Source organism: Cyprinus carpio, chromosome B13 (assembly GCF_018340385.1).
Source record: "Cyprinus carpio isolate SPL01 chromosome B13, ASM1834038v1, whole genome shotgun sequence".
NCBI lineage: Eukaryota > Metazoa > Chordata > Actinopteri > Cypriniformes > Cyprinidae > Cyprinus > Cyprinus carpio.
Window position 1 is genome coordinate 26026696 of NC_056609.1, and position 27932 is coordinate 26054627.

The 27932-nt window shown below is 36.8% G+C and overlaps 2 protein-coding genes across 6 annotated transcripts in view; one reads left to right on the forward strand and one right to left on the reverse strand.

The window, feature by feature from the left end:
* The window catches only part of cdh23 (cadherin-related 23), a 233072-nt gene that overhangs the window by 183008 nt on the left and 22132 nt on the right, over window positions 1-27932 (forward strand). For 4 of the 5 annotated variants that reach the window (XM_042737456.1, XM_042737457.1, XM_042737459.1 and 1 more), the window contains 10 exons: window positions 6331-6391; window positions 7214-7359; window positions 7759-7894; window positions 10295-10683; window positions 12534-12635; window positions 13660-13662; window positions 13766-13915; window positions 13998-14126; window positions 14991-15119; window positions 15765-15992. In XM_042737456.1, the coding sequence (XP_042593390.1) occupies window positions 6331-6391; window positions 7214-7359; window positions 7759-7894; window positions 10295-10683; window positions 12534-12635; window positions 13660-13662; window positions 13766-13915; window positions 13998-14126; window positions 14991-15119; window positions 15765-15992 (1473 nt within the window). Of the gene's footprint in view, window positions 1-5534; window positions 5741-6330; window positions 6392-7213; window positions 7360-7758; window positions 7895-10294; window positions 10684-12533; window positions 12636-13659; window positions 13663-13765; window positions 13916-13997; window positions 14127-14990; window positions 15120-15764; window positions 15993-27932 lie in introns of those variants that run through there. The other variant, XM_042737460.1, reaches the window with a different exon arrangement.
* LOC109100532 (V-type immunoglobulin domain-containing suppressor of T-cell activation-like) lies at window positions 16675-26972 on the reverse strand. The gene is made up of 7 exons (XM_042737463.1): window positions 26724-26972; window positions 21779-22153; window positions 21628-21693; window positions 20733-20843; window positions 20452-20479; window positions 19674-19846; window positions 16675-18131 (listed from the first exon to the last, which is right to left on the reverse strand). The coding sequence occupies exons 1-7, from the start codon at window positions 26776-26778 to the stop codon at window positions 18097-18099; spliced, it is 843 nt and encodes a 280-aa protein (XP_042593397.1). The 5' UTR covers window positions 26779-26972; the 3' UTR covers window positions 16675-18096.

Consider the following 27932-nt stretch of genomic DNA (forward strand, 5'->3'; position numbering starts at 1 on the left):
ATACTGCAATACTTTTACAGAGAGTAATTAGTACAGCAATCTAATTACAGTGTTGAATATGTAATTTGTAGCTAGTGATTAATTACTTTTTAGGGGTAACTTACCCAACACTGGTCAGATGTAGAACAAGTCAGTGGTTACACAGTTGTGAATGAATGCAAATTGGTTTGCTGTTTTATTTTCTAATGCTATGACATTCAGACATATTTAAGTGTACAAATCCTCTTGTGGCTACATGCAAATGAATCAGAATTTCCCCTAAATAAATAGTAATGTTGTTAATGCCCAGTCATAATGGGCACCATTACTCAGACAGCACCTGGTCTTTGCTCATCCAGGTCATGTGTGTTAGTCTCCTCAACAGCAGAGAATGTAATGTAGGCAACGTCCAGCTGTTTATAGAGTTGCGGCCACCGTATGGTCGGATTGTTGAGTCACATCTTGTTTCAATTGAAGCGAATGGTAAATGTAATGAGTTGGTTTGACTCTGTCAGCGCTGATAGCTGAGATTGCAGTCTCTGCTCTTGTGTTTGCTTTGATTGTATATGTTTGTACACTTATAGGTTCATATCTATAGCTGTTTTTCAAAATCTAGTAAGCTTATGGTCTAGAAAGCCTTTTTAAGGGGTTCATAGGCAAACTCCATATGATTAAATACTGTTAACATAAAGTTTTAATACAGACATGGACAGTGTTATCTTTTAGCATAGTGTAAATATGAATAACATGAATTCTACATGTTGTATTTTTTGAAGCAGCATCCAGTGCTATTTTAGTATATATACATATATATATATATATAAAGATGATGTGTAATATACATTTTATAAAAAAAAGTTATATTTTTTGTCATTTTAATTTGTTTTTATTAATTTATAATAAGATTGTGTATGTGATTAAATATATATAAATATATAAATATAAATAATATATATATTTTAATTTGTATTTATTTCCAGTTAGTCATTTTAAACGTAAACCAAAGCAACATTGCTAATTTTAGTTTAGTTTTCATATTTTCTAATATTTAAATTTATTTTATTTCAGCTTTTCTTTCTTTTGATTAGCAAACATGTTTTAAATACTTTTCTTTTTTTGTTAATAATAATAACCATGGCAGCATCACATGCATCCTTCATGGAAAAGATACAGTAACCCCAGAATGCAATGTACTAAGCTTTGGAAAATGGCAGACAAGTACATACTAAATGCATTTCATTCAATACATGAAATTATACATAAAGTAGTCAGTTTAAATGAAATGTAATTGTTTTATTTCATATTTGCTTGTTATGCATTTTTGTGCTTATTAGAGAATCACATCACTAGATTAGCAACAAGTTTACAACTCCTTTGAAATCAGTTTTGAGTCAAGTTTCCTGTGGCGCACATAGTTGTTGCCTATGAAATGCACTCTAAATCAGTCACTTAGAAGGCTGTTGCTTATGTAGGTACTAGATAGCAAGACAGCTCACTAGGTGATGCAATAGAGCTTATATCTCAGTGGAAAACTGCAGCAGAGCCGGTATAGTAATATATGTGTGGGAGTCGTTTGTCTTTGACTCTGGGGGTGACATTGACCCCAATTGCTTCCTGCTCTGGGCAATGTATGGCTGAACGGGTCTTCTGAAGGTCGGCGCGGAGGAAAACGACTGCCTCATCGAGCCCAAACGCTTCCAGAGCTTCAGCTGGGGCTCGCTGGACAGAGTCTGTCCGCTGGAGAGACCGTCCGCCAGGCCGCAGTCCCCATCCACACCCCAGGACCCTCCCAACGGGCAGCCAACCGCCAGAAAGGTCACGAAGCCCCCGAACAGAACAAACAGACACACGATGATGATGATGGTCGTGAGGTGATGATGAAGATCCAGAGGTAGAGATGTTGGGGAAACCGGAAGTGAGAGATTAGAAAGGGACAGATTGAAGGGAACATCCATGTCGTTCCTGGATCTGTAGAGATGCAAAACAGGAAGAGTTAAATCTTTGTTAAGAGGAGTGTGTTTATAGTAGAGATGTAGGTGTTTTTGTGACACTCTTGGTTCAGGCTTGTGCGAATGTGTGCTTGAGCAAGATGCATGCAAGATGCCAGGATGTGGTTAACAGGTGTTTGTTTATGCTTTAAAAAAAAAAAATCTCTTTTAATATCTCAGTTGTTTCTTTTAGGCAGCAAAGAGATGGAGAGCAAACAGACTTGTTTTTCAAACCAAAGGCCTAGAACATCTTCGCATTATGTGAACGCAAGCACTAAGAGCTTGCATGTGTCATAGTGATCCGAAATATGCGTTTCTTTCTCAAAAAGTGAATCTTGTTCTGTGGTGGTTTCTCGCACTAGATTTGTCAGGATAATCTACGATCAAAGTGTTACGAAGCTTGTGATCTCATTTCATGAGCTCAGTGCTTATAATCATACTGTACATTACCAATGCTCTGATTTGTCTTTTTTTTTTCAATCAGTGTTGTTGTTAACTAAAATTAAAAGTATTCAAATTGTACAATAATAAAGTAATAAAGCTGAAATCACAAAATATTAAACTTTAATCTAAATACCTGAACTTAAATCTAAAGTTGAAGTACTACAATTACTAAAACTGAAATAAAATTTAATTAAATCTGAATGTAATTTTTTAAAACAAAAACTAATAAAATGACAAAAACAAAATTAAACAAAAAGAAAGCATATTCTAAAGAATAATAAATGCTGTGAAATAATATTAAAATAAGATTGCTCGTCAGGATTTGTAGTGTTAATGTTCAAATGAAACAGTTAATGAAGTCTCCTGAGCAGTGACGGAGCAGCCTCTGTGCACATTTTCCTCCGGGTACAGAGCGTGGTTTGTGGTGGTGGGACTGCACACCTACTCACACCTTATCATCATCACCATCTAGCAGCTCTATACATGCCGCTCAGAGTGCTCCTCTGCAACACTCAATCACAATCAGAATGACTGAGCGATTTCTCTAAAGAAATGTCAAGAAAGGTCAAAGTATAGTAGATTTATATTGCACTGTATTTGATTACAGATTAGTGAGAGTCTGTTCCTCTCACTCACTTTCTGTCTGTCTCTCAATGACACACACACACACACTCTGAAGATCAGGAAAATCTAAACAAGTACATGAACACAAATACGTCTAGCTGCACCTGCAATTTTATGCATTATGTTCAGAAATGTGTCGTACAGCAATTCATAACACAACACAAATATGCATAGCATTCACAGCATCGCTTCTCAGCATGGCCTTTTACCGTCACTTTCTCCTGTAGATCAACAACTGTCATGGCCGAGCTACAGCTGGAAGAGAATCTGGCTGCTCTGCACCAGTTCTTAACAAGTTTTGTCTACATTTTCAGCTAAAATAATAATAAAAAATATTCTTAAAACAGAATCCATTTACTTGAATTAAGGCTTGTCTTCAGTAAAAATCTTTGAGTGTTTTTTGTATTGCACTGATATTTTTTTTCCACTTTTTCAAAATACACTATACACTTTTTAAAATACACTAAGATACAGTGTCTTTAAACACACTCACACTCTTAATATTATAAGCAGCATTGCTTCTAAACTAAATTTGGAAACAGACTAATTAAACACTAAGAAGTAATTTTTTACACTGTATGCAAATTACAGTTAATACAGATATTTCCAGCACCATCACAGTAACACAGAGGTATCCTGTCTTGCAGTATGGCAGAGTTTAGTTCCAATCCCATTCAAACCAGCTTATCCTGGCCTTCAGGATCACTAGAATCTTCCAGGAGAGTATGTTTGGGTGGGTTGGAGCTGAACTCTGCAGGACATTGGCCCTCAAGGAGCAGGTAGCAATGTAAAATTACATTTTAATTGCATACAAAGAGGTAAATGCATTAGCTAAGCATTCACATCTGTGTTTGTGTGCCTGCATCAAGTACAGTATGTTTCTTGCCTACATCGCTCCCATAAACACACATTTGAAATGGCATTTGACATTAAAAATGTTGGTGCCCCACTAAGTGAGCAGTCAGGTGAGGAATGTGGCTGGTTGATTTTATTAGTATTTTTTTGCAAGCTAAATTGCGTCTGAAACACACACATGCACAGTCTAGCACCCAAGTCACCAATTACTCTGCCTTTCGGCTCCTAAATGTCAGCATGTTAAATTCTGAGCACACAGAGTGTGACTTATCGCTTTGGTGAAAACACATTGAGACATGAAATTATTCCTCATCTTAAATGCCACAAACAGGCTGAAAAGGCCACTCAGAAGAGAACTATTGTTAGTGAAACACTTCATTAGTTACCGCTGTATGGATCTGCTGAAATGTATTTATGCACACATCATCACAGTTAGGCTTTGCTCAAGCAAGCAGCTTAGATTTGTTTTTCTAATTTAAAGTGATTTTTTTGTAAATATATTTCAATGCGAACAGTCACGTTAGAAATTGTTTTTGTCTAAAATTTATTTTAAAAAACTGTTTTATATTTGATATATATTAAAGCTGAATTTTCAGCATCATTACTCCAGTCTTCAGTGTCACACGATCCTTCAGAAATCATTCTAATATGCTCATTTGCTACTTAAGAAACATTTGTAATTATTATCAAAGTTGAAAAAAGTTGTGATGATTCATATATTTGTTAAATCCGTGACACATTTTTTGGTGTAAAAAAGTTCAAAAGAACAGCATTTATAAATGTGAAATAGAATCATATTTGAAATAGAATTTTGTAACAATCTAAAATAACTTACTTTCACTTTTGATAAATTTATTGCATACTTTTTTCAACTTTTGAACAATAGTGTACACAATGTGTTACACAATGTCACTATTCCGCCATATAGTAATCTCTGTGGCAATTACTGTATTATGTTGTGATTTTAGACACTGCATATCCATGAATTAGTAAAATACAGTAATGTGAACATAATTTCTTGTCCAGTGTAATGCATGACTGACATCATGGCAAAATAAAATACCTTTGGCACTGCTAACTGTTTGTCCATGCTGGTTCATGCTGGTTTGTGCGGGTTTAGTGCCGGTGGTCCAGCAAATGAAAAAGCATGATAGGGACACCAGCATCCAAAACACAATTTATTTTCAACAGGGCTTCATTAAATAACATTTATTTTTGAGATTATAATTTGTGGTTCAACTTTACCTTCAGCTTTAGATGTGGTTGACTCTTCCAAAGTTGATTTGAAGTGATTCAAATCACGTTGTCACAAAGAGTGTTGGAGATGAGATTCCTGGAAGATGGGGATGAGGATATGTGCAACTGATATCCGTTCAGATGGCCTCAAAATCAATCTTTTTGTGTTTTGCGATCAGCAGACCATGTGTTTCTTGAACTAAACACCCATTCTGAGCCAAACTTTCAGTCTCAAGTTATAACCCCCCATGTGTTGGTATGGTCCGGTCTGCCTGTTCTATTCATCTCTCTCCAAGAGACCCCCCCAGACCCCTGCTTTCTTTCTCTCCCCCTCCTCCTCCTCATCCTCTACTCCTTTCTTCTCCTCTCCACATCTTTTTATAAAGCTAATGAGTCTGAAGGAGGGGCCGTCCTTCTCACTGTCAGTAGGATTTGACTAATATGTGGATGTCTTTAGTGTGGTCTTTACTGCTCTACATGATGGATTTATGTGTGTAAATATATTCAGGAACAACTTCTGATCATTGTTTCTGGGATTTCTGAGATCACTGAAGTTGTTTATGTGTTTTCAAGCCCGTGTGAGTTGATAGTCAAGCCATGATGACCATTTAAAGGTGAAGTGTTTCATTTCGGTGCCACTATTGGCACCAAACACAATTGCATAAATAAAACAGTTAGCCCTGACTCTTAATTCTGATTGGACAAGCCATATTTGAACCTGTGTTTAAACATTCTAAATGTAACAAATTGCTATTGCTTAGAAACCATAAACGGTCAGCAGTTGGGCTAATGAACTATATTAATCACTGGAATTATTTATTCTAGTTACTGTTAATAATAAATATAACTGTTCATTAGGGTATTTGAAATCTAGCCATTTCAGACTGTGTGTTTTACTGCCGTTAAGGTGGTTTTAGGTTTAATGGTCCTAACTCATGTTATTGGTTGAGACGAAAAACATACTGCATTTTATTTTGTCTTGTTAATTATGAAGAAATTACACATTTCACTAGTGGCATTGAAAATATGAGTCCAGTCGTAACTGTGTGATTAAGAGTCTGACTGTGTGCTATTAAAGTATCATATGTGTTGTGGTTATATTAATGTTTAGACTTGTGTGGGCATGCAATGAGTTAAGTGTTACTTCCGCTCTCGTTATTTAGTAGTACGTGTTGTGGTTACGTATGTTTATGCCCGTCTGCAGGTTCAGGCCACAGATGCAGATCAGGGGGATAATGGAAGAGTTCTGTACAGGATTCTCTCTGGTAACTAGGCCTATTTATTCTTCCTGTTTCCCTGATGTCACACCTCAGTGCCTTGATCAGATGCATTCCAACAATCCACTACACTAACTAACAAACATTGCTGCATTATGTAATGTACAAAAAAATCTTTTTGTAGGAATTTTTTCAGTATTTTCAGTCATCTGTGGCATACTGTAAGCACTGGGGGAAAATGTGTGGAAACTAAATGAATAAAAGCATTTGTGACTTCTGACTGTTTTTCCTCAGAATTGCAAAATATAATTCAGAACTGGGAGATATAAACTATGAATTTTGAGATGCAAATTTAAAATTGTGAAAATAAAACTGAACTGTGAGAGGCGCAATTACTAATTGACAGAAAAAAAAAAACAATTGTGAAATGTGCAACTTGGAATTCAAAAAAAAAGTTCAGATTTGCAATATAATCGTGAAGACAAAAGTCCGAATTTTGACATTTGTTTTTATAATTGTGAGGTCGTATCTCGCTATTCTTTGTTTATATCTCACAATTCAGACTTTTTTTCTCAGAAATGTTGAATTCTGAGATCAAAAGCCCTTTTAACCTTTTATTCTGTATTCGGCAGAAACTGGCATCCATGAAAATGTGATTAATTGTCATAAAGATATTGCCACAATACAGACAATATTAACAATTTTCTTTTCTTTTAAAAATATGTGACTCTATGTGACATATTCATACAAATTGAGACTAATTCTGTAAGAAACATAAATTATCACTATTGCTTTCAAGCTCAGCCTTTATGATATGTACTGTTTCAGAGTATGGCTTGTGTGAGTGTGTGTGTGATTTGCTATCTGCAGGAAACAATGGTCAGTTTACTATGGACAGTCTGTCTGGACTCATCAGCAGAGGAACTGTGGCTATGGACCGAGAGACGCGCAGCTCTCATGTGCTGGAGGTGGAGGCCTACAACAGTGACCAGGGCAGCATGCGCAGCTCTGTCAGGGTGTGTTTGAAAAATAATATAGCATACCCTAGAAAATCCATTATTCGATAGGTTTATGTTTTCATGTGAAATACTGTTTGCAACCCATTTTGCTTCATAATGTGACACATTTATAAGTAAAAAGGGATGTTCAGTGATAAAAAGGACTTGATTTAAAGAACTGATTAAAAGACGGTGTGCTTTGCATATCAGAACAGATTTAAATTTGAATGCAAGGTTGCTAAAACAATGCTTGCTTTACATAGTTAACACTGCCTGCACATTGTATTAAATCTAGCTATAAACGTGTTTTTTTTTTTTTTTAATTGAAACATTATTAAAGACAAGTACTGAATATAATGTGTGTGTAGCAGTTTGTGTCTGTTGTGAATCAGACTGTGATTGTGAGTTTGTCTGTAGGTGATCGTGTATGTGGAGGACGTGAATGACGAGTCTCCAGTCTTCACTCAGTCGCAGTACAACCGTCTAGGGCTCAGAGAGACCGCTGGTATCGGTACATCTGTGGTAGTGGTCCGGGCTACAGACCCCGACACAGGTACACAACACAACTAACCCACAAGCCTGTGCAAACACACTCTCTTCTTGACCTTTGAATGTGTTTGTGGACCAGAAAAGTTCACTGAGGAGGTACATTTCTCTGATAGGAACTTCTGTGAGTGCTATTATTGTGTATTCATCACACTTCTCATTTATTTTGACCTTTTTTAAGTGGGTGTGGGTCATGCACCTAACATAGCTCAAGCTTTGTTGTATTTTTCCATTGCTTCTTAATGCCAAATGATTTTGAAGCTGCCGGCAACGACCTGGACGAGCTCACAGAGACTGTAACATCATATATCAGTTTCTGTGAAGACATGTGCATCCCTACCAGGACTTAACCATGATAAGCCATGGTTTACAGCAAAACTCAGACAGCTCCATCATGCCAAAGAGGATGCCTACAGAAAGGGGGACAGAGTCTTGTACAATCAGACCAGAAACACACTGAATAAGGAGATTAGAGTGGCTAAGAAGAACTACGCTAAAAAGCTAGAACACCAGTTTTCTGCCAACGACCCTGCATCAGGTTGGAAAAGCCTGAAACACTTCACCAACTACAAGACACCATTTCCCAGCACTGGGGTGAATCAACAACTTGCTGAAGACCTGAATGAGTTTTACTGTAGATTTAAAACTCCCAGTCTAACACCCTACACCCGTTCTGACCCTCTCTCCACACACCTCCTGCAACCCCCCTCTCCTCCACTCCTGCACTTCAGATCAGTGAAGATGATGTGCGCCAGGTTTTTAGAAAGAACAATAGAAGAAAGGCACCAGGCCCAGATGGTGTGACACCAGCATGTCTGAAAATCTGTGCTGACCAGCTGCCCCCTCGCCCCCATCTTCATTTCAATCTTCAACAGATCACTGGAGCTGTGCAAAGTCCCTGTCTGCTTCAAACGCTCCACCATCATCCCTGTTACAAAGAAACCCAAGATAACAGGACTTAATGACTACAGACCTGTTGCTTTAACATCGGTGGTCATGACGGCGTTTGAGAGGTTGATGTTGGCTTATTTGAAAGACATAATTGGACCCTTACTGGACCCCCTGCAGTTCGCTTACAGAGCAAACAGGTCTGTGGATGATGCAGTCAACATTGGACTGCACTACATCCTGCAACATCTGGGCAAAACATGAACTTATGTGAGGATCCTGTTTGTGGACTTTAGCTCTGCTTTCAACGCCATCATCCCAACACTCCTCCAGACCAAACTAACCCAGCTTTCTGTTCCTAGCGCTATCTGTCAGTGGATCACTAGCTTTCTGACAGACAGGCAGCAGCTAGTGAGAATTGGGATAATTCACATCCAACAACCGCACCACCAGCACTGGCGCCCCTCAGGGTTGTGTTCTCTCCCCACTGCTCTTCTGCATGTACACCAACGACTTCTCCTCTACTGACCCCTCTGTCTAGCTCCTGAAGTTTGCAGACGACACTACAGTCAGAAGCTTGTGACACAAAAACAGATTCCTTGTATGTGCAAACATACTTGGCAATAAAGATTGTTCTGACTTCTGATATCACAACATTTCTGTTGCACTTCTGCTTGCGCCTATAACTGCTTCCCTGTTTCACTTCCTCATAGAGGATGTCCAGCATGTCATAAACTGGACAGATGTCCAACCATCTGTGCCTTCGCAGGCCTGAGGTTTAAAGTGCTGTATGCTAGAGTTCAGTCCTGTAGATACTGTTTATGAATAAAGATCATCATTGAAATAGTTCACGACATTGGAGGACTAAGAGTGCCACTTGAAAGTAAAATCAAGCAATCAATTATCAACAAAGTAATTAAAAATATAAATTAATAATTAACATTTTTAAACTTAATAAATAAAAATTTTAATGTTAATTTCAAACATGATAAAAATGCAGTTAAATGTAGCAGTAATACAGTGGTGACCAAAATTATTAGTACATTAGTATTTTCACCAGCTAAAAAATGGGTTTAAGTCAGTTATTTCTGTCTTTTGCTGTAGTGTGTCCGTAGGAAACTGTGGCAACATCTCCAAGATGCTTTCTAGAAACCTTCCTGCAAAGCTCCCTGAGAAACTATGCTCAAGTGCACCGAGGGCAAAAGCTGCTTTAAATACAAAGGATGGTCACACCAAATGTTGATTTAATTTAGTTAATAGAAGTTAATTGATGAAGAAAATCTATTCATGACAGTATTTTTGACAGCATCCTCTTTTTACAGCATTTTTACACAAGTGTCTAAAACTTTTAACAGTACTGTAGCTTTGCCGGTAGGTTTCTTGCAGACGTTGCCACAGCTCTTCAGCTCTGTCGTGTACAGAATGTGCTTCTGGATTTATTCTGTATAAAAAAAAAATTATTCCTTTACAAATTTTTTTTTTTACTAATGCCAGCCTTTTGCTTTCTCTCATATTTTAGGTGATGGGGGCGCTGTAGCATATGCTCTGGTCTCTGGTTCTGACCGTAAGTTTGAGGTGGATGTGAGTACGGGTCTAGTAACCACTGTGGATTTCTTGGACTACGAGACCAAGACCAGCTATTTAATGAACATCTCAGCCACAGATCAGTCTCCACCGTTCCACCGCAGCTACTGTACTGTCTATGTAACTTTACTCAATGAACTGGACGAAGCCGTGGCCTTTCTATCAGCCGGTTACGAAGTATCTCTGAGAGAGAACATTGCCACAGGAACAGAGGTGGTTCAGGTGAAGGCGCAGTCGGCTGATAACCTGAACCAGCTGGCGTACCGCTTCGACCCCAACACCTCACCTGCTGCCCTGGCGCTCTTTAAGATTGACAGTATCACGGTGAGAAAACTCGATATATAATGTAATAGACAGGTTATATTTTAAGAGAATCAGAAATGAGTGTGGTGGTTTTAAAAGCAGGGTAGGTGTGTTGGTTCAGAAAATGTTTTTGTTATGCTGGTTGAAAGTCTCTTCACATCCCGATAGCAATCACTTAGTTAAGCAGTCTGAATGTATTTATATGTATTTATATCATCTGTCAAAGGCGTAGGACAGCGTTGCGTTCAACCCTCCATCAACATTGTCTCTCATCGTGTCGCTGGTTAGCCTCTGGTCTGCCACCATGTTTAGGTGTTTTGGGGGAGGTGTGGCTTTGGAGAGTGATTTGCAGAGAGGGTGGGATCTTATGCTTTCAATTCTAGCTTGCTGTTGCTAGCCCCTCCGAAATCGCCTATCCTACCTTTAAGATGTGAATTTTTGATGTCTTTCTAAATGCATGTTCACACTGAGAGTGATGCAGTGAAGTGATGCAAGGAAGTGAAAACGCAACCCAAAAAGAAAATACTGTATGTGATAGGGCACAGACGATGACTCATTTTTACTAATCGACTAGTCAGCAGGTCAGTGTTTCACTAGTGCTCTCACGTCTGTTTAACACATTAGATTAGATTAGATTAGATTAGATTAGATTAGATTAGATTAGATTAGATTAGATTAGATTAGATTCAACTTTATTGTCATTGCACATGTAGGTACAAGGCAATGAAATGCAGTTAGCATCTAACCAGATATGCAATAAGTACAGGATATACAGTGTCTACAATATGTTACAAATGTACAATAAATATACAGATAAGGCAGTACTATGGACATAATTTACAGATTTTTAAATACTATCAGCATGATATACAGATAGGTGTACTATGAACATACTATACAGATGGATTATGTAATAAGTGTATGTACACTAAAAGCAGAAACTATGAACATATGAACATCATTTACACTAGTGCAATGGACATAAAAAAGTGCATAGAAAAATATTCCAGTGTGCAAATAGATCATTCAGTATTCTGGATGAACAGATAGTAGTGCAAGTAATAACAAGTGAACTGTTGTTTTTTTTTTGTTTTTGTTTTTTTTGTTAACCAGATGTAGTGATGAGGAGGGCTGAGGTGTGTGTGTGATTGGTGTGTGGTGGTGGTGGTGGTGGTGGGGGGGGGTGTCAGACAGCAGAATTCAGTAAGAAGACAGTTGTAACTGAAAACAATTGTCAGCAACTAAACAGTCCCTATACCAGACTGTGATACAACTGGTTAGGATGTTCTTGATCGCACACCGGCAAAAGTTCACCAGGATGGTTGAAGACAGCTGGTTCTTCTTCAGTGTCCTGAGGAAGAAGAGGCGCTGGTGAGCCTTCTTGACCAGGCTGGAGGTGTTTGTGGTCCAGGACAGGTCTTCAGAGATGGTGGTTCCCAGGAACTTGAAACTGGAGACATGGATTTAATCACATCTACTGTGCTTAAATCCATCCAGTTAGTTATTTTGTTTTTTTCACAAAAATCAGTGTAGAATATGTGAAAAAAAAAAAAAACTTTGTAGATTCTAGGCCTGCCCTTCAATATAAGGAAAGGACACATGAACCTAAAAGTTAAATCTTGATGTCCAGTGAGTTTCTTGCAAGGTAAAAAAAAAAATGAAGCTAGATAGTAGCAAAAATGACACAGCACAGGTTTAGAATGGGTTTCTTTTACCAGCTTGACACGGTGAAAAATCCAGCTTGGTGCCAAAACCACTGGATTGTCTTACATGGGTGAAAATCATTCTTATTTTATTCACTCTAGCAAAGATTTTGTTAATCTCTCTTCATGCATTTTGTAAAATAATAAAGTATTTTGTGTGCTCTACAGGGCCGTATTACTGTGACGGGACTGTTGGACAGAGAGCAGGGCGATTCATTCACTCTCACTGTTGTGGCCGATGATGGAGGACCCAAGAGAGACTCCACTGTGGTAATGAGTTTCTCTATGATCTGTTCAGTCTGTAGGCCAGACTCACTAAAGCCTTACTGTAGAGATGCACACACAGTTCCTTCTTATTCTGAATTGTTTACAATATGATCATGTTTATTAATGTAAATTTTAAAGGAATAGTTCATCCAAAAATGCAAATTTGCTGAACATGTACCCCTCAGGCCATACATGATGTAGATGAGTATGTTTACTCATCAGAACAGATTTGGAGAAATGTAGCATTCCATCACTTGCTCACCAATGGATCCTCTGCAGTCAATGGGTGCCGTCAGAATGAGAGTCCAAACAGCTGATAAAAACATCACAATAATCCACAACTAATCCACACAACTCCAGTTCATCAATTAACATCTTGTGAATGCATGTTTGTAATAACCAAATCCATCATTAAAAGGTTTTCAAACTATTCCTTTCAGGTAAAATACAAATCCTATATCCATAACATTGCCTTCTCTAGTCAAAAAAGTAATCTCGTCTGAATCAGGAGAGAAATATGCACAGATCAAGTACTGTTTAAAAGAGAAAACTGTTTTAAACAAATATGTTGGTAGATTTTGATGTGAGCGGACAACAGGGGATGGACTTTTTTCATTGGATGAAGCATTATTATAGATTATGGACTCCTACTGCTTACAGAAGTGACGGCTTAAAGTTTAAACACCTTAATAATGGATTAGTTTCTGTGGATTATTGTGATGTTTTTATCAGCTGTTTGGACTCTCATTCTGACGGCACCCATTCACTGCAGAGGATCCATTGATGAACAAGTGATGTAATGTTAAATTGCTCCAAATCTGTTCCACTGAAGAAACAAACTTATTTACATCTTGGACTGCCTCAAGGTGAGCAAATTTTCATTTTCATTTCATTTTCCTTTAAAATGTATTGTTTGTGATAGTGATGTGAAATGTATATAATAATATGATTTTGATGTACTGTATTAATATGTAATTTAACCTCTTTTATTCTTTTTTCAAATTTCCTTCCTGATGCACATTTGTAGAAGGTGAGTGATTCTTATTCATAAGTATCTTTTTAATGCAACGGATGTTTATATTCTACCAGAAAAATGGTTTTTAACATATACATTTTCATTATTTTTTTGACAGGTGTCAATCACCATTCTCGACGAGAATGACAACAGCCCAGAGTTTGACATCACTTCGGATTTGTCGGTCAGTATTCCAGAAGACACACCAATTGGTCAGAGAGTTGCGGTCGTGTTGGCACGGGACAAAGACGCTGGAAAAAATGGACTGGTGAGAGAGAGAAACATTCAAAACAATGTCAAATGAGTTGTCAATCATAACCCCGCCTCCAACACACTCTTGTCTCCTTCAGGTGAATTTCACCTTAATCGCAGGGAACATGCAGGATGTGTTTAAGATCAACACAGCCAATAATACATATGGAGAAGTTTACTTGAATGCGCGTCTGGACCGTGAAGCCGTGGACCGCTACCTGCTTAAAGTGAGAGAGAAACGCTACAGACACTATGGCTCTGTAACAAACTCTTATTTTACTCTTTATTTTGTACGCATACTCCCTAGTTTGTAAAAGCCATGTTATATTAGACATATACATTGCTGTTCGAGTGTGTCAGTAGGAGTCAGTAGTATTTTTTTCCAAGAAATTAATAATTTATTTAGTATGGTTGCATTGAAATGATCAAAGGTGGCAGTAAAGACATATATACATTATTACAATTTTTTTTTTATCAAAGCATCCCTGAAAAAATGTGTTATGGGATTATGGTTAAGCAGCAAAACTGATTTCAACATTTATAATAATAAGAAATGTTTTTTTGAGCAGCAAATCAGGATTTTAAACTGATTTCTGAAGTGTCATGTGACATTGAAGAAAATTCAGCTTTGTATCACAGGAATGAATTACATCTTAAAATATATCCGAATAGAAAGTGGATATTTAAATTGTAATAATTTTGAACAATATTGCTGTTTTTACTATATTTTTGATCAAATAAGTGGAGACTTGGTGAGCATAAGAGGAAACTTAATACTTAACAACCCCAAACTTGAACGGTAGTGTAATTTATTAATAAAAGTATAAAAAAATAGTTGCATCTAATAAAAAACACACCACGCACTGTCTGTCTAGGAAATAGACACGTAGGCATCTCACTTTAAATAAGATAATGTCTTTCGATTGCCTAATCACTTCAGACAGGGCCATACATGGTCACAGTGTGTTGCGTGACTTTGCACATGTTTCCTTGTTAAGTTAAATATAGTACACTTTGCATAATTAGTTCTGAGGTATACTGTATGTCTGTTGGTTTACTGGTGTCCATGAGGATTCCTGTGTTTGGATCAGGTGCGGGCGATGGATAACGGTTCCCCTCCGAGGTTTACAGATGTGTCACTCACGGTGAATATTCTGGATGTGAACGATAACCCTCCTGTGCTGCAGAGCCCTCGTGGGTACAACGTCAGCGTCAGTGAGGTCAGAACCACAGCACCTCAAACCAGTGATATCAGCATCACAGATTCTTGGTGTTAATGATTCAGATGTTTGCATGCAATACATCAAAAGTCAGAAGTCAGAAAGAGCTTTGTAGCAAAGTATGTCTGCACATACAAGGAATTTGTTTTAGTGTCACAAGCTTCCAGTACACAGAGACAACAACAACAACACACAGATAATAAGACTTAGATGTGAATAAAATACACATGTATTGTATAAATAAATAAATAAATAAATATATATATATATATATATATATATATATATATATATATATATATATATATATATATATATATATATACTGTAAATAAACACTTTTTTTTTTTATAAAATAATATCTAATATTATTATATATAATAATATAACCTAGTAATTCATAGCCAAAAAAGGAGGAAATTGTGGGCGCTGATAGCCTTGTGGGCAGTGTGCTGACAAATAGTGCTGTTGTGCTACGGGTGTCCTGAGTTCGAATCCTGGCTCGAGGTCCTTTTCTGATCCCCTCTCTCCCACTTCGTTTCCTGTCACTTCTACACTGTCCTATGCTAGTAAAGTCAAAAAATCTTTATTTCAATATATGAAATAGGACTGAAATAACACTGGGTATATCTATGTGTGTTTTAGAATGTGGGTGGTGGTACATCGGTCCTGCGTGTCATAGCGACAGATCGGGACATCGGACCCAACGCCATGCTGTCGTACTACATCACCGGTGGGAACCAAGACCTGACCTTCAGAATGGACCGTATGACGGGAGAGATAGTGACCCGACCGTCACCTCCTGACAGAGAAAAACAGCAGCAGTACACACTCACCGTGACTGTGGAAGATGATGGAATGCCGCCTTTATCAGTAAGTGTTTGTGTTGGCAGTCTGTTTTTTCTGTGTAATCTATCATCAAAATAATCTCCACCTCTAATTTATTCACCATGGCCACATAGGCGACGAAAAGTTATATATTACCCTACATTTCAAGATCCAGTCAGATCCCAGTGGATTCAATAAAATCCCACCCGTACATTAATACATCATAAGTTTTTCTTTTCTCACTCTTAATATAAGATACTACATTTACTCTTTAAAAAGCCTGTCTGAACAACTAAACAGCAAAAACAGGAAGCCACAACCTGCCTTATTTCTGAAACAGGAAGTTGCACTCTTAAGAGCTCGTTGATTCCTGTTGTGAACCTCACAGCGGTCTGGGTTTCATCAAGTGTGACTTTTGGGCCTCTAGTTTCTGTATCCTCTTTCTAAAACCATCTAATAGATGCTGAGTGCTCAAAAAGCTACTTATTGAAACTATATTTTAGGGATATGTTGACATTCAAATAACCCCACTTAAACAGAGGTGATACACTAACTTGAACAACAGCTTCATCCTAGTTAAAGTCTTTATTTTTAGTAGAAGTTGGGTAAGTTCCTGATAAAGGTTTAGAGGCCCCGTCACCCATCGGTTGAATATTTGCTGTCTCAGACATTTCCGTGTGATTGAAGAGATTATTTGTTGCATAAACATGGCACAAGGACTCTCAGCTCTCACCAGAACTTTTTATTTGTTTGTATTTTTATAAAACAAGATATAAGCAATTGGTTTTCGATTGTATCAGCAGTTGTGTCACAGCATTGCCACTGGAGCTACATATACGGTATTAACTTTGTAAAGGCACATGTGCAACTTCAAATGTACAAACTGGTTTAATGGCATATTTATCAGCATATTTACCATATTAGCAATCATTGATCTACAAACCATCCATTCATACACACACAAAGCAAAGTTTTGGCACTCTTTATGGCAGTGGATTTAAATTCTTAAGCTTCCTGAAAACGTTTACCAGCTCTTTGCTTCTTTTTTTTTTTTTTTTCTCTCGATGGAAAATAATGTAAACACTCACATACACACACACGAGATAAAAATTCAATACAAAATAGATAGAAAAACTTTTTTTATGAGCCCTCAGGCCCCTTAAAGCCACAAGTGACATTGGAGAAGAGAGTGGCATTGTGTTTGATTGTCACCGATGTAACATTTACCACAAAAAAAATCTGCACTCATTCTGACAGAATGCATCATAAAGCTACATACATCATAAAAGCACCACACTCCCCGCAAGAGGGTTTTAAATAGCCCATTGTTTCTCAGCAGGTCTGACGGTGAGTGTACTGAGAACATCCCTTTTCCACCGAAACCTGCCGGTGCTGGTCTCAGTCTGGGCACGTTTCATAAAGACACCGTATTATTAATTATTTAACATTTTAAAACAAATATAGTCATTTGCGTCTTCATTCGGCTCTCAAGTGGTTCTGAGATCTGCAGATTTTCCAGCCAAGCACCTCATCTGGGACCAGCACTGGCGCCATTTCAGTGATAAAGTGATAACTGAGTACTTTGGCACTGACATACAGAGTATGGAGGAAATATCTATTCAGAAACTCAGTATCGAGATGGGTAAAACAGGAGTGAAGAATGAGGTATTAATACATCCTGACCTCTAGAAGTGAACAGATGAACTGATTGTTTCATTGGGAAAGGAGGCGAGGATGGGGATAGACAGATTATAGAAGAAAGAAAGAGAATAAAACAGTCTTTTAAGTGCAACCACAGTGTAACTGACACACGAAGCGCGTGGTGAACAGAAATGTGTGCAAACAGTTTAGCTGAAATCAATTTTTCAACTCAAATGCCACAGAAGAAAATCATTGTGGATCCTCTTCATGAAATCGTGCTCTCCCTAGTGCCCTAACTTGTGAAATAGTGCGATTTTCCTTCTTGGGAAACCCATTTAAGGACAGTCAGCAGATAAGGGGTCCCACCGTAATAGCAGAGAGTTCAGTTCTCATTTTTTGGGGTGGGTCTCTCCTCATCATCTTTGCAGAAGACAGGAAGAACATAGGCATGATGATGTGGAGGAGATGGAAGAAGCACTCGATGTCCCTGGGGTGAGCGTGACACGTTTCAGTCCATTAAGTTGGGAGACTCAGGGATGGGTCCTGGAAAAATAATAGTAAAATTATTAGCTTATAATGTTAAATAAGCCATAATTTAGTTTAGTTACCATTTTCCCCACCCTTTCTCTGATCTATATAATTAACACGTCTGTTTTTGCTGCTGCACCTTTAAGACTTAGAAGTTAATTAAATGCAATGTGCGCTGTTGCCAGGCTGTGTGGGCGGACCATATGTAAATGTGCCGTTTTTAATCTTTTTGTAGTGTCAGTGAATGGTATGAATGGGATGGTGTGGGAGCTTTGCATTATGAATAGTAGTGTACTGGTGTGTGTTTACATAGTGGTTTTAGATCGTCCATAAGTGTTTTCCATTTATGCATGTGGTGATGCAACTTGCATTGCATTCAAGGTATACATTAAATCAAGTTTTTTTCATTCTTTAGGAACTGAATGCATGATTTCAACATTGCTAGTGTCATGTTTTGCTGTTTGAGCTGCAGGAAAGTTGCGTTTATTATTCAGTTTATCTCAAAATAGCAAGGAAAACTCTCTTTCCTATGATATTGTAAGGTCTTTAAGTCATCATGAAATGAGAATGTACGCCATTTGCTCTCCTAATATATATTTCTGGGCTTATTAGGACATTTTACCACAAATTCCCATTATCAAAATCATAATAAAACATTTAGAATAATGAAAATTAGTAACTAAATACATAATCTTGGATGCATTTCGATAGTGGGAATTTAGAAGAATTGCAATTCAAAACAAATCTTACATCCTTTTTTTTTTTCATTATGAAACTTAAATTTTTTATATTATTCTTAATTTTTTTTTTTTTTTTTTTTAATCTTTCAAAATGCAATAACTTTTTTATCCATTTCAGCTGACTGTCCATTTTTTGATCCATTCAGTTACTAAAGGTTAAGTCCCACCCTACTTTTTTTTAGTGATAATCTGGTTTTGCTTTAGTATAAATCACATTACGTTGGTAAAATGGTGTGTAAGCTTGTTTAACGTTGACATTAACATGTCTGTGTGGGAATATAGATCAGTCTGTGTATGTGCCAGTAGGTCATGTATAATAAAGAAACGCATGAAAGTAGGCACGCATGCACACACACACACACACACGTTCTCGGTTTCTCAGAATCCTGTTTGCAGTCAGAGAAGCAGAAATGAGAGCTGTGAAATGAGGGAGAAAAGGGGAAATTGAGATTCTGTAGATTCCGCTGAGTTAAAGGTTAAAGTAGAAGAGGCGTGTATCTGTGTATGTGTGGAGACTGAGCTGGACCTCAAACTGTTCGCCTACACACAAGACTCTGGGTTTTGTTTGATTGTGTGCAGATTTGCATGCATGTGTTAATTTTTAATTGAAACTGTGGGTACATTCTGCGCCTACCATGAGGAAGAAAAAAATATCTATCTGATGTATTTGTTTAAAATTATGTACCATCATTGTGTGTGTATCTGTGTGTGTAGAGCTTCCCCAGAAGTTTCTTGTCGCCTGCATAGAAGTGACAAGCTTTAGCAATCTAGCTGGAGGTGGATTACAGTTTTGTGTGTGTGCGTGTGTGAGTCATACCCTGTGCAGGGAAGAACATTTCTCCTTGTATGTTTGGAGAGAATGGAGTTCCGGGATCCGACAGGAGGTGGCGTCCTGTTTCAGATGACTGCCTCATTATTTGGGAGACAGTCCTGGGTTTAGGCTGTGGAGAATCACCCATAAACACTGGGTTCTCATGGGCCTGTGCTTCACTAGAGAGAGAGTGAGATTATAAATGCATAAATATCATCCCAAAATCAAAAGTTGCTAATAATAAATAATATTGTGCATAAAATAAAACATATATATAAAATATTTAGCCTAATTTTAGGACTAATACTATTTTTGCATTGTGAAATTCATGAACATTAAATACATTTTCCTCCAGATTTTTTATCATTTTTTCCTGTAAAAAAAAAATCCTTATAATCATAAATCATAAAAATCATAATTATTTAATTTGTAAATTACAGTAGTTGTTGTACTGTCCCCAAGTCATGCTTTTTTACAGTAATTATTTACTTTATTCAAGAACAAAAATTGCATTACAGTAATGAGAATCAACATATAGAATAATGAAAATTCAAAAAATAATCTGGATGCATTTCAGTAATGGGAATGTAGAAGGAAAATTCAGTTTATTATCATAAAAAATTATGTCACAATACAAAAAACAGGATTTATTGGTTGTAAACATTAGCTTTGCTCTATATTTATTTATATTATTTAAAGGTGAAATGCAATTTGTATGTTTTTGTGAGATTCATCAAAGTATCCCTTGTTTAGTCTGAGTATTTTGGTCACTGTGGAAACTCACCTGTCCATACGCACCAGCTCGTGTGCACCTGATAAAAACAGGAACAGGAAATGGTTCATGGTGAGAAAGGAAATGCAGTCTCTTTAAAACAATAAGTGCAGCTACTGTACTCCCACCAATGGTCTCTGCAGTGCAGGACATGTGCAGCGTTCTCTCACATACAATATAGGTCAGAGTAAGTGTATGAGCAATGCATCACTAAGTGTACGTGTTGGGTGTGTGTGTGTGTGTGTGTGTGTGTGTGTGTGTGTGTGTGTGTGTGTGTGTGTGTGCGCACTCACGTCTGTGTCGCTCTACTGTTTGTCTCTGTCTGTAAACCAGCATCAGTATGAGCGGGAGGCACAGAATGAAAGCGACACAGGCTGCAATAGCCAGACCTTCAGCCACCGAGTCTGAAAAAAAAAAAAACAGAGACGTTACTGGTGGAAAAGAGAAAAGAATCAGTAGTGAAGTCACACTTTAAAATGCTTCATTGGTGTTGCACTAGCTGTTGCATATATTACTGTAAATAGAAAAAACTAGCACAAGCACATCTTCCAACCAAAACATTTAAAAAATGTTGACTTTTAAAGAAACAATAGATTTCACTTCACTAAATACTCAGTCTTGAAATTGCATTTGGGAATTTAAATTAAAGGGATATTTCACCCAAAAATTAAAATGTTGTCAACATTACTCACACTCAAGTTGTTCCAAACCTCTATGAGTTTCTGCTGCTGAACACAAAAGAAGATATTTTGAAGAATGTGGGTAACCAAACACTTTCTGGTCCTCATTGTCTTCCATAGTATTTTTATTTTATTTTATTTTTTTCATTCTATAGAAGTCAATGGGGTCCAACAACTTTTTGGTTACTCGCGTTCTTCAAAATATCTTATTTTGTGTTCAGCAGAAGACAGAAGCTCTTAAAGGTTTGGGTGAGTAAACGATGACAAAAATTTTATTTTTTGGGTAAACTATCCCTTTAAGTCATTATTGTTTTTTTACATCGTCAAACAGGGTCATTATATATGTCTTATTCCCAAAACTCCAAAACAAAAATAGAAGCTAGTTCTCAGAAAAACTGTAGCATCATTCAATTACAGATGCCACTTTGACAGACTTTCTAAAGTGTGATTTACATGTTTTATTACTTATTAGAGCCGTTGTAGTATATGTGTGTGGTGTTAAACGTACCATCATCTGAAGGACTGTGAGACCACTCCGAACACTTCAGACTGCCGTTGTGAGCATGTCCCATCGCTGTGGAAATGTGACATGTTAAGATCACACACGAACAGAGAGAATACAATGACTACACACCCGACCTCTCTCCTCGCTCACTTACATGGCACCACATTCAGGTAGATGAAGTCACGGGCCCCCTGCTCCACCTTTTGCTTGTTAAATTCCAGAAGCAGACAGCAGTATTTGCCCTGGTCACTGTGCTTGATGTTCTGCAAGAAGATGGAGAAAGACTTGTTGCCTTTGCCTATGTATTCCACTCCCAGTGTGCGGTTGGAGTGACCGGACCCACGGGGATGTGCGCCCTTGTGGCAGTGCTCCTGCGAGCGAGGTGTGAAGAGCCAGGTGTTCCACATCTTGTCCTCAGAATGAGCCTTGGCTCCAGACTGAAGACACGACATAGTGACATCAGCCCCTTCGGGACACTCGTAGACCCGATGGGGCACAGAGACACTGAAAGAGTGACGCTCACAGCTCACTGGAGAGACAGAGAGAGAAAACAGTGATTTTATTTAAAAAATAAAATAAATACTTTTTATATTAGATGTGTATGATGTTTTGGATCTTAAAAGTATTTTTTTTAATACCCAGCTTAATTAGTACAGACAACTCTAAAGCTGCTGTAACTTGATTTCCCCCAGAAATGCAAAACATGGAAAATATTTAAATTAGAAATTTTGAATTTGACTTCATTTTGAATTTAAAGGCAACCTTTCTTTCTTTTTTTACTTTGTTTGTTTTATGTCAGAACAGGCAGAGACAAACAGCAATATCTGTGGATTTCTTGAGCTTAACTGCTTAGTTCCTCACAGAAAGTGTGGATTTGGTACTTGTAATGTGTGAAGTTCAGCACTTTAGAGTCAGCTGACCACATGTGCACCTCTGCAAGTCTATCAGAGTTTGTTTACTGCAGTATCTGTGGCTAGACTTTAGCGGTTTACTTTATTTTAAAAATGTCCAATCAGTCTGAACATTTGAGTCACGCATTTAAAAAGTCATTTATTATCTCTTTTAAATGATGTATTTATCATTTTAATGATTTCAAATCAATGTACAGTATCTACTAGTGAAATGTGAAATGAAATCAGTAGTGTATGACGTATGACTGAACAAATTATATTTTTGTTAATGATTTATAATCATTTTGAATCAGACAATACTTTATATGTGGATATATATATATATGTATATATGTATATATATATATACATATATATATATATATATATATCTGTGTGTATATATATATATATATATATAATATTTGGACATGTATATATTATTTTACTATTTATTTTGTATATATATATATATATATATATATACACACACATGTATAATCAATTATTTTACTATTTATTTTAAATCAGCAAAGGTCTTATGAAATGCTTGCTTGAAATCTGTGCTTCTTAACTCCATTCACATCAGTACATGTTTAAGAGTTGCTTACATGTATACTAGAATTGTATACGAGACTACTATAACAGTAATTAAAGAAATTTGAAAAACAAGCTTTGTGAAACTCTAAATGCTTTGAAGTATTTACATGTTTTTGATTTGCAAACAACAGCAAGTGTCAGACTTCAGTCCTCTTCTGTTATTGTTTCTTATATCCATAACAGTTTGTGTTTAACTTATTATGTGTGTGTGTGTGAACGTATGTAGAAGGGTGGCACACCGAGTTTCCTATCCTGTAAAAGACAAAACAGACCTACACCCTAATCACACATACAAACCCTATGAACCAGAGCTGAATGTTTATCAACCAGACAGATGAAATGGGAAAGAGACAGATTTCTCATGAATGGATAAATATTTCCTATGTTTATGAATGACTGACCTAGATATTGACTGCTTGAATGCATGGCTGCCTGTCAGTCTGAGCCGCCCTCTAATATCACTGACTTTAAAGAAACGTCTAGTTGGCCTTAATGTGTGTAAACAGTTCTTTATTTAAGATGCCCTGAGTGACTTAAATGTACATAGCTTAAATCTATGGGCATGCATGTGTGTCAGGAAGAGCAATAGGAAATGGCATCTTTGTGATAAAGTGCACTCAGGGCGGTGTGTCCATTCCTGTCTCTCTCTCACAGACACAATACAGTTCAGACCCCTCCTGCCCTATATTATTCCCTATAAACATAACTTGAATTGAGCCCAGAACATTCTCAGACTCATCTGACCGAGAGAAATAATAATGAAACTGCTTGAGGGCATCTGTCTGCAAATGTGTTTATCTGTGAAGTCAACACAAAAGCATCTGTCACAGAATTTACATGGACATCAGATTCCACCCTGCCCTTCGTTATTGATATTTGAAGAATGACTTCTAGATACATATAACTAGAAGAATCACATTTACATTCCACAGTGTCCTGAATGTGCTTTATTTTATAGAATGTCTATGAACCATTACACAGCCATTGAAACCCCTTAACAGATATTTTGCCACATTACAAAGCAAATGAATGGTGATTTATGCTTCCAAAATCCAAAAGGACACCAAAAAATGAAAACACCAATAAAATATAGGACTTCTCTAAAATCGTTCACCTGATAAATGCCAAACCTGCTGTGACGCATCTAAAGACGCTTGTTTGAAAATGAACTTAAATGACATTTGAGAGTTTTTTTTTATTTTATTTTTTTTGAGGGGAGATTATCAGTAAATTTCAAACTATCCCTCACACTGTCAAGCTTCAAGAAGCAACCATAAAAGAAGTCAAGCTTCTCTGAAGCCGTATGATATATTGTGAACTACTTTTACGATATTTTATGCTGCTTTTTGAAGCTTGACAGTATGCATGCATATATGAAAAAGAGAAACTCAGACATAGAGCTTCATGGAAGACAATAATACACGAGGTCACGAGAAGTGCATTTTCGTATTTGTGTCAACTGTAATTTGAAGAAAGAACCCTGTTTCTAGCCACCTTCTACATGTTATTCTCATTTCTCACTATTGCTGTTTGTGTAAGAGCCTCATTAAAATGTGTTAACGAAAGCCATAGGGGTCTAAGAACCTCCCTCCCATCTGCAGACAAAGCATGACTCTGAGGGACCGTCCCGTTTCAACTGAAACCTCCTGCAGATCAGTATCTGCTCTCCCTCAACTTCATCTATTGTTTTAGCGAAAGACTATTTTACATTTCCAGAAGCCAAATCATTTGTATCTTTGTGGATTTTCAGTGCTAATTTTTATTTGAAATTATGAGCGTCTAACAATCGTAAGCATTAAAAACAGTAAGCAATAGTAATGTTTCCTTTAACAAGCAACACTGCTCATCGTTGCATCATCCTTCCTCCCTTACATTACTTTTCTCTTAGTTCTCAATTAATCATTTTCTCCTCTTCATATTTTTGGACTGTGGATGTAGCCTCTCCTGGGGAATTACAAACCCAGGGGGTCAGGAATGTAATCCTGGTGCAATATCCACGGTCTCATTCCATCTGGGATCCTTTCTGTCTTTCTCCCTGTCTCTCTCCAATAAATATATGCTCTGTATCTCTATTTCAAACACATCTGGTCTTCTCGGGCCTGGTTAGGATGAAACCACCAGGCTTTTTGAATTGCATGGAATTGATACCTCCTGCTTTGGAGAACTGACCTGACGATTACTCCGCTTTAACAGCTTCTCTCTTGAAACAAGCCACACACATCCTGCCACTTACTGAAGATCCACATCTCACACTGTCTCGCTTTAGAACAACCACAGTAAAATTGGCAAAAATCAACAGGCTTATTAGCTTAATGATAAACCAGCCATAGCCTAGTTTAATAGGATTAATGGCTTCATCTGCAAAGTGACGCTGTGTAAATTGAGCTGAAAATTTTTTATATACAGCCTTAAATACCATTAGTTTTGGCAAACAGAGACTTTAATGTAATTTTATTCTTCAGTTTTTGTTTTTTGGTCTAGGCTTCTCTGATTGGCTGAGAGGGAGGCTGTGTAAATAAGGAAGTATCCAATTAAAGCTGATGTATAAACAAGATAGAAATGCTACATTAATAAGACGAATTGTTCGGTCTTTTCATCATCGTCGACTATTTTGTAAAAACGCACGAGTTTCTGCGGAACCACATCGCACATTGTTTAAATATATGATTTGGGGTCTGTACGTGTTTTTCTTTTCAACTTTTTTAACGTCTGTTAAATTCGGGGCACGGCGACACATCGTGATTATAGCGTTTAATAATGGTAAAAATGTGTACAGGAGACGTTAAAAACTAAATTAAGACTACTGCTGTTGACCGAACTTGGCTAATGAATATTAATTAGGCACGCCGACCACATTAATATTCACAAGCTACGTCTTCAACATTGTAGGATTCGCTGGCTGTGTAATGCACGCTGACGTTTAAGCCAATCAGCTAGGCGTATTAGATAACCTCATTTAATTAATTCATATTCATGAATCAAGCTGTTGTCACAACAATATCTCTAATGTTACGCTCTATAGAAAAGCGTAAACTTAGCAACTGGATACACCAAAACATTGAGGTTCTTGTCGGTATGATTTCTCCAAATATGTATGTACTAGACCAAAATTACACGGCTTTAAACCACAATAGAAAATTAAAAAGAGCAGCTGAACTAAATGTGAGGAAAGCGGCGTGTTGTAGAATAGTGTAAAGTAATATAAGTATCGTTAGAGCAGTAATATTATAAACAATCGATCACGACTTTTTGTAGAGTTGAGTGTTGGTTTCAGGCCAAAACCTGAGAGGACTGTTTTTGAGTTTTAAAACAAGCTGACACACGCCCGATCAGCCTTGAGGACGCTTCACAAGTAAACAAATGTCAGAATCAGGGTCGTTCTCACAGAACGCGCTCGGAACCTAACGGCATTTTAAAAAACGCAACGGTTTTGGGACGCGTTTGTAAAATGTGAACCACGATATTAAAACGCTTGCAAAAGGTGCAAAACGCGACTGACAGACAAATACGTCAGTATGACGCATATCTAGTTATTAAAAAAAAATGCGCAGGAATACAAGAACGCGTTATGTACGGCTAGTCCAGAAATAAAGTCAAGAGTAGATTTACCTTGAACCGCAGGTAAGAGATATAAGAAGAGCAACAGAGTGCAAAATACATCCATCAGTCCTGATCTCCTGTTAACGTTCACGAAACTGTTGAAATGTCTTCAGTTTATGTCCAAAGTCCTCTACAGTTTCTCCAGCTGGGGTGACAGAAATCTTATGGAGTCTTCCTCTTATTCCCGTGGATGTCAACTGCTCTGTGAGCTCTTACAGTATCAGAAGTTAAGCAGTGTAACAAGAAGCCCTACTTCTTCACTTACTAGTCAATTTCCCTCCTCCTTCTAAAGCTCTCACTCCTCCTACTACAGTACACTACTGCAACTTCAGTTTGCTTTTTTGTTTAGGCTAATAATAGGTCATCTACTTATATAATGACATATGTAAAAGAGATTAAAAATAAAAATAAATAAAAATGATTTTGGCTTTGAAGTGTGAAGTATGAAGCAGTTTTTTTTTTTTTTATAATGTTTTATCTGATGCCTATGTAAATTGATTGAATTGTAATTATTTTAAAACATACTTTAATTATTATTTGCATAGTTTTGGTAATATTTAGTAATATAATTAAAAAAGTTCCATCTACTTATATACTGACACGTAAAAGAAGGAAGTATAACTGATGATTTGGTTTTTGAAGTGATTTTTTTTTTAAATAATGTTTTATCAATTATCTATTTAAATGGAATTATAATAATTATCGTAAAACATTATAATTTTAATTTATTTATTTGTTTATTTTTAGTAATATGTGGACTAGTTAGGCCTATATAAATAATTAATTAATTAATATATTTTATTTATTAATAATAATAATAATAATAATAATAATAATTATTATTATTATTATTATTATTATTATTATTATTATTATATTTTACTCCACAGTTCTTTTTTTTTTTTTTTTTTTAGTTTCTGGACATTTTTTTTTCTGCAATAAAAATTTGTATGAGTATTAATATATATAATCTGAATGATAATAATGCTAATTCATGTTAATTATAATAATGATGATAAATCTGTTTTTCCACTATCCTGCAGATAAAATTTTAATAATTTAATTTGACTTTAGTACAGATATTAATTCATATTTGAAACGGGTTTATATCATCACACATATATATACTTTTTTCTAATAATATAAATAAAAATGTAAAATTGCCTTTATGTTTTAAGGTGGCTGTCCCCCTCAGGGGTTTTATCAGCAGACAAAGAT

Coding starts and splice junctions, on each gene's coding strand:
- LOC109100532 (XM_042737463.1), bottom strand. CDS start 26,778: ATGGATGTATTTTGCACTCTGTTGCTCTTCTTATATCTCTTACCTGCG. Junction 20,844..21,627: donor TCACAGTCCTTCAGATGATG/GTACGTTTAACA, acceptor TTTTTTTTTCAG/ACTCGGTGGCTGAAGGTCTG. Junction 19,847..20,451: donor GAGCTGGTGCGTATGGACAG/GTGAGTTTCCAC, acceptor CTCTCTCTCTAG/TGAAGCACAGGCCCATGAGA.